Below are 8,200 nucleotides of genomic sequence, written 5' to 3'. Positions count from 1 at the left end.
TATTTACGACACAAACGATGCAAGTTTACGAGGTGTAACAGCCCAAACAAGGCACTACTGAAGCCACCTGAGGTGTGATGATTCTTATCCTCGTGCTCCTTTTTGTTCTAGTGCCTGATGCATATAATCCTTCTAGCTATGTTAACAACCTGCATGAAAGAAACCTCGTACTTGACCTCACGAGCCATACTAAGTCTAGTAGTATAAGTATGTCCCTCCATGGTTCCCTTCTCCTTCTTTGTCTCGGTGGGAATCATAAAACTACATAACTAGACAACTTTGCCAATCTCATCTCATACTCCATGAATGCCATGTCTCCCCAAAACAGATGCTCAAACTGAACTTTAACTCATCTCTTCGACTAAGTAGAATGAACTTCTCTATGAAAAGCTATGCGAACTAAGCCCAAGCAAGAGAGAAAGATTCTACTGTCCTACTCTACAGATAAGTCTAACACCATTGTTTGGCCAGACCCTTTAGCTAAATAGTAAAGTAAAATTCATTGGACTCCATCAAGCCCAAATTATGCTTTATCTCATGGAAATAATTAAGAAGCTCTTGAGCATAAGCTAATGGATCCCCATTGTAATATAGGGAAATAACCACTTGAACCTGTCTAATCTCTTTTGCTCATTGGCATACATAGCAGGCTAAGCCACTAGTTGTGGAGCAATAACTCCCTAAGCCTGTAACATAGGTACATACTTGTGCACTAGTGTGTGTGCAGATGGGTGTGTGGTCCTTCTAGGGACGTAGTTGGTTTCACTGGTATCACCCCAGCTTGAACTAATCCTATAATACAGATCAAAGTCTCCTGCAACACTGTCGTAGCAATGGAGCCTTCGAGAACCTGAGTTGGGCCTATTTGTATAGCCGGAACCTACTCATCCTCATGAATCTCTAGAGGATCAACTGAAGCAGATTCAACATAGCGTTGAGCAACAATTGGTGCCTGGCCTTTGGCAAGTGCCAATGTATAAGCTATGGGCCGAGCCCCAATCCACGTCTGCCCCTGCTTCTACGTCTACTAGTGACCCTAAACACGAGTATATGTTCCATCTTGCTAGCTATAAATGCACATGTCCTCACCATTTGTGAGAAGGTAAAATAAAGAGATTTAGAATTCAAGCTGGATCAAGAATGCATGATAAAGAGAGAAAAAAGTGAAATTTCCTAAGATGTCTCGTAGCCTCTCGGAGATAAGTACATACGTCTCCGTATCATTCCACAAGACTACAAGAAACTTAACCTTAACGACCACTATTTAAGGAAGTATCAAAGCATGACTTTTTAGATTCATCACGAACATTTTCTATGCTTACGAAATAATATCCTCAACAACAAATATTATTAGATTATAGTATCCTTATGAATTGTCTAGTTTGTTCAACTTATAATGTAAATTGTTATGTAGGTTTGCATAAGAAGTGTATTTGTACTGTATAATAGTGTAGATACATTGTTTATACATTATGTGTACATTGTATAAATGTATATTCAATGTAGAAGGATGTATATGTAATAAATAATAATGTATAAAAGTGTATATACATTGTTTTATGTCATGTTATATAAAATTTAAAAATAGATAATGAAAAACTGCAGAGAGTTCTTGTCACGACCCAACCCGAGGGCCATGACGGGCACCCGGAGCTAACCTACCAAGCACCTCTGAACATACATCGCATAATCATTTGTAGGTGGACCACAAAGATAGCTTATGGGTATCACAATTTATAAGGATATATATAACAAGATAATGACACATCTCCATATAATCATCAACAACTATGCCCATCATCGCAAACCGGCAAGGTTGCCAAGTATTACATAACAAAATGAGCTGACAAGCTTATGGGCATCTGGCTACATACATCTATCTACGAGCCTCTATATAGAATACAGGAATCCATAAAGACGGGGCAGGACTCCGCCATGCCTAAGTATATACATACAAAAGAGTAGCACCAATAAACGGCAGCTCCGAAGCAAATGGAGCGCTCCTGAGACACCGCTGGTGAAGCTCCTAAGGGTCTGGTCCGTCTACCTGTTTACCTGCGGGCATGAACGCAGCGTCCATAAGAAAGGACGTCAGTACGAACAATGTACTGAGTACATAAGGCATGACTAATAATATAACACGAGATATATAACATAACATGAGATAAAGTAACCGGTACATGTGATTGCCTCGTAAGGCGGATCCCATGCATGATTAACCTTTTTAAAGAAACCATTTTTCATACATACAAAACATAATAGTGCTGCGAAACATGCAGCCCGATCCATATATCATCATTAGCCCGCGTCGGGGGTAATCATCTCACGCCGCCAACTATTGGTGCTGACCGGCCATATAGGCACAGTGTTATTATCATTATCCATAGCCGCCCACCATAGTGGTGATGCTCGGCCATATAGGCACGGTGTAAGAAAATACATACATATACATAAAGCATGCATGAGAGCCCAATTAAAGCCACGACTCTATCGGAGTGACATAAGGTCGGTAACCTCTGATTTCTATTATGGAACAATCATCATCACTACGTCTCACCTTGAAGGAACAATTATCATAAGGTGAGATCAACAACAATGAATAAAATCAAGAAAATTATGAAATAAGCTCAATAATCTCATAATAGCATCAAAACCATAAACTTTGAAACCTCTAGAAATAAGATCATCATCGTCATTATGGAACATATTTATCTTTAGCATCGTAAGAACTGTGAGAATCATGAACTTCTAGCTTTTGGAAATAAAGACGTTATGGAAAACAAGTATGGGTTCAAAAGAAAAGAATCCTGCCTTTAGAAAGAAAGGGATTAGCCTTAACATACCTTTGGGATCTCCTTAACTACTTAACCCTTATCCTCCCAAGCTCATAAATCTACATTCAAGAGAATTTATACTATTGTTAGGCTTATTGTCATATGGTTATCTTTAACCTTCAAATTAAATTCCTTTAGAATCTGCCGAAATTCGGGCAGTATATCCCCTGTTTATTCCCTAGCTCGAAATCACAATACCACAAGCAACACAACAACAACACTAACATCAACAACATCATCATCAATACCAAAGTACTCCATAAAACATCCCACATGATGTTTATTCGGTTTCTCAACCAACTAGATCATTATATGACCACTTAATAGCTCAATCTCCGTAAATATACCTAAATCAATATTAATAAGGAGACATTCATACCTTATTCTCACTAGGACCGCAATATCTTCAATATTCGCCTTGAATCCAAGCCAAGATTCACCACAACACGATACTATAATCACAACTACACATTATCCGGACCTAAATCCCGAGATTACACTTGATTTGGGCTAAAATTTATGGGTGGAAGTTGGGGGAATAATCCATAGGGTTGGGGATAATTTTCAGGGGTGTTTTGGATAAAAATAAGGGGTAAACCCCCTTTTATATTGTTTTAGAGTCGGTTTGCACCGACTCAATTTTTGCTTTTCGCGTTCGCGCCACCTTAGTAGCGTTCGCGAAGAGTTGCCCAGTTGCTTCCCTTCGCATTGGCACCACCTTGGTCGTATTGGTGCAGGGTTAATCCCTACTCTGGCAGTCCATCTTGAAATACTCATAACGTTTGATTCTGATGTCGAATTGATGTGCGGTTTGTTGCGTTGGAAACTAGACTTCATGAACTTCAATTTAGGATTTTGTTTCACTTCAAAACTCCTAATATACTAGGAGTTATTCCTTTCTCAAGTTGGACCAAATTTATCGTACGACCCCTTGCCCATCCTTTCTCCAATGTTCCAACAACTTAATTTCCTTAATTCACTTGTCCTCCAATCCTTCCATAACCTATTACATGAACTTAAACCCTCATAACCATAAAATAGGCGCATATAATCTCATATATCCTAGAAAATAACTCCAGTGTCTACAATTGAACAACCAGCACCTAACGAATCTCAGCGTATAGAACCACGAGGTATAACATTCCTCCCCCCTTATAAATATTTGTCCTCGAATGTTAAACTCTTAGGAATTCTATGAAATGTTTTGCAGAGTTACCCCTATTTTTGTACCATTACTATCCTGTCAAAACAACCCAAAATGTACAGTGCCTCACAGGGATACAACATCAATATCCATATTGGCCATACACGACCAAGAAATTATTCAAAGAAGCATCACATACCTGGGGATGATGGTGTCTCTGTCTGAAGCTCTTCTGGGGGTGTAAATAGATGCAGATACCTGGACTTCATATCTTCCTCTACTTCCCATGTCATTTCTTCTCTGTTATTGTTCCTCCATAGAACTTTAACTAAGGCTACATCTTTGGTTCTCAGCCTTCGAACTTGTCTATCCAGGATTGCAATGGAAACTTCTTCGTAAGACAATTTTTCGGTAACTTGGACATCATCTGCAGGCACAATTCTAGAAGGATCTCCAATGCACTTACGAAGCATTGACACATGAAAAACTGGGTGGACTGACTCCAAATCTGAAGGAAAATCTAACTCATAAGCTACTTGGCCGACCTTGCGCACAATCTTGTAATGCCCAATATAGCGGGGACTAAGCTTTCCCTTCTTGCCAAATATCATTACCCCTTTCATTGGCGACTCTTTCAAGAATACCCAGTCGTTAACTTGGAATTAAAAGTCTCGTCGACGATTGTCCACATAGGATTTCTGATGACTTTGAGATGTTAATAGTAGATCCTGAATAAGCTTAATCTTTTCCATCGCTTGCTGGATCAAGTCTGGGTCTACAAATTTTGTCTCCCCTACTTCGAACCATCCAATTGCTGATCTACATTTCCTCCCATATAGAGCTTCATATGGGGCTATTTGAATACTGGAGTGGTAGCTATTGTTGTACGCAAACTCAATAAGCGGCAAATGATCATCCCAATTACCTCCAAAATCTAGCACACATGCCCTTAACATATCTTCAAGGGTTTGAATAGTGTGCTCAGCTTGTCCATCAGTCTTTGGATGAAACGTTGTGCTAAGTTTTACCTGGGTTCCCAAACCTTCTTGAAAGGACTTCCAGAAATTAGCCGTAAATTGTGCTCCTCTATTTGTGATAATGGATACTGGAACACTATGAAGTCGTACTATTTCTTTGATATACAGCTTTGCATAATCTTCTGCTGAGTACGTAGTTATAACTGGTAGAAAATGAGCTGACATTGTGAGTCTATCCACAATCACCCATATAGATTCATACTTATGCTGGGAACGAGGAAAGCCTGTAATAAATTCCATATTAATCACTTCCCATTTTTAGGTTGGAATTTCCATAGCTTGCAACAATCCTCCAAGCTTCTGATGCTCAATTTTCACCTGTTGACATTTAGAACATTGAGTTACAAACTCCGTTATATCTTTCTTCATTCTATCCAACTAATATATCGATTTGAGATGATGATACATTTTTGTTGCTCCTGGATGAACATAATAACGGGAATGATGGATTTCCTCCAGAATCTGTCATCGTAGCCCTGCAACATCAAGAACACGTAATCTACCTTGATACCGGAGAACTCCATCTGCAGGAACTCAAATGGTGACTTCTTCTTCTGAGGAAGTGCATCCCTATAATGAACTAACATGAGATCCTTATACTAGCGCTTCTTTACCAACTCTACTAGAGATGAAATGGTTGGGTTCTGAACAGTAACTCTCGCACTGCCCGAGTCCATTAAGCGAACTCCTAGACTGGCTAGTTGTTGAAGTTCATGAGCTAACTCCCTCTTCTCCGGCTGAACATCACATAAACTGCCTATGGATTTGCGTCTAAGAGCATCGGCTACTACATTCGCCTTTCCAGGATGATATAAGATGCTCACATCATGATATTTCAATAGCGCCACTGCCTTTGCCATAAATTCAATTCCTTGTGTTTGAAGATATATTGGAGACTTTTGTGGTCTGTATAAATATCAACATGAACACCATATAAATAATTTCTCCATATTTTCAGTGCATGAATAACTGCAGCTAACTTTAGATCGTGAGTCGGGTAGTTTTTCTCATATTTTCGAAGCTGTCTTGAAGAATAAGCAATAACTTTGCCATGCTGTATCAACACACAACCTAGCCCAACACCTGAAGAATTAAAATAGATAACATAGCCCTCCGATCCTTCTGGAAGTGTTAGGACTGGGGCCAAAGTCAATCTATCCTTCAGCTCCTAAATATTGCGCTCACACGCGTCCGTCCACTGAAATTTAGCTGATTTCTGAGTCAGCTTCATTAGCGGTGCCGACATAGAAGAAAATCCTTCTAAAAATCTCCTGTAATAACCTGCCAACCCCAGAAAACTACGGACCTCCGTAGGTGTTGTAAGCCTTGGCCAATCTTTACAGCTTCAATCTTCTGGGTATCTACTCGAATATCATCAGTTGAAATAATATGCCCCAGAAAAGTTATAGACTTCAGCCAACACTTACATTTTGAAAACTTGGCATATAGTTCTCGAGTCCGAAGAATTCCAAGAACAGTACGTAGATGATCCACAAGCTCTGCCTCTCGAGAATATACCAGAATATCATCAATGAACATAATTACTAATAGATCCAGGAAAGGCCTGAACACATTATTCATAAAATTCATGAATACCGTTAGGGCGTTAGTCAATCCAAACTAATTACTTGAAACACATAATGTCTACATCTAGTTTGAAGGCTGTTTTCGGGATGTCCTCTTCCCTAACTCTCACTTTGTGGTACCTCAATCTCAAATCTATTTTTGAAAACCACTTAGCACCCTGCAACTGATCGAACAAATCATCAATTCTTGGAAGTGGGTATTTATTCTTTATGATCACCTTATTCAATTGTCTGTAGTCAATACACATCAGCAAGGAACCGTCTTTCTTTCTTACAAACAGCACAGGTGCTCCCCATGGCGATGAACTTGGCCTAATAAAGCCTTTTTCTAGCAAATTCTTTAATTGCTCCTTTAACTCCTTTAATTTCGCAGGGGCCATTTGATAAGGAGGAATAGATATGGGCTTAGTATCTGGCAACACATCAATGGTAAACTCAGTCTCCCATTCTGGTGGAAGACCTGGAAGCTCATCCGAAAACACATCTGGAAACTCATTCACTACTGGGACAGATTAAAGAGTTGGCGGCTTTGCTTCTGTGTCTTGAACCCGGACTAAATGGTAGATATAGCCCTTAACAATCATCTTCCTCGCTTTGAGATAGGAAATAAACCTACCTCTCGGGGACGCTGTATTACCTTTCCATTCTAAAACTAGTTCTCCCAGAAACTGGAATCAAACCATTGTTTTCTACAATCAACATTAGCGTAATAGGATGCTAGCTAATCCATACCCATAATGACATCAAAATCTATCATTTTTAACTCATGTTAGTCAGCCATAGTATGACGGTTGCAAACTACAACCACACAATTCTTATATACCCGTTTAGCTATCAGTGGGTCACCTACATGTGTAGACACCTCAAAAGGTTTGATTGGCTTAGGTTTCACCCCAATACGTTTGGCAATATAAGAAGTAATATACGACAAAGTAGAACTTGGATAAATCAATGGATATACATCATGAGAGCATACTGACAATATACTTGTGACAACATCAGGGGAGGACTCAAGATCATGTCGACCGGCTAGCGCATAGATACGGTTCTGAGGGCCGCTTGAACTGGATGCTCCTTCTCTGCCTCTACCACGACCTGCTGGTGCTTGCGAACCTTGCCCTAAAGGGCGCACGGATGATGAAGAACCATCCGCTGATCCTATGGGCTGGACCCTACTCCTACCACCTCGAGATGGACAGTCTTGCACCACATGGCTTGGCTGACCACAACCATAACAAGCATCTGAACCCAGGAGGCACTGTCCCAAATTTAGTCTACCACACTGAGTACATCGTGGTACGGGTGGTCTTATATGACTGGGATCTCCTCTATACTGGGACCCCGAAACCATGAAGCTCTGATCGGGTCTGGAATAAGTAGGGCGATTAAATCTCTTGCCTGCAAATTGAAGAGGTGCGCTAGCCACTGATTGGCCTGAATCCTAGAATACTATTGTCTCTGCCCTCCTCTATACTCACTAACAGCACTAAAAGATTTTTCCCTCTTACCATACCCTCTATCACAATCACGCTCACCCCTTTGCGGCTGCTGCTGTTCTTCCAGGTTCTGGGCATGGGCCTGAATACGAGGAATATCCAT

General features: G+C 40.3%; 1 protein-coding gene across 1 annotated transcript; it reads right to left on the bottom strand.

Moving 5' to 3' along the window:
• Positions 1–6,543: 6,543 nt before the first annotated feature.
• Positions 6,544–8,200, bottom strand: LOC132607886 (uncharacterized). Its single transcript, XM_060321964.1, has 3 exons — positions 8,110–8,200; positions 7,494–7,999; positions 6,544–6,579 (listed from the first exon to the last, which is right to left on the bottom strand). The coding sequence occupies exons 1-3, from the start codon at positions 8,198–8,200 to the stop codon at positions 6,544–6,546; spliced, it is 633 nt and encodes a 210-aa protein (XP_060177947.1).

This window comes from Lycium barbarum, chromosome 8, assembly GCF_019175385.1.
Source record: "Lycium barbarum isolate Lr01 chromosome 8, ASM1917538v2, whole genome shotgun sequence".
NCBI classification, from domain to species: Eukaryota; Viridiplantae; Streptophyta; class Magnoliopsida; order Solanales; family Solanaceae; genus Lycium; species Lycium barbarum.
This window is presented reverse-complemented; position numbering and strand designations above follow the sequence as displayed.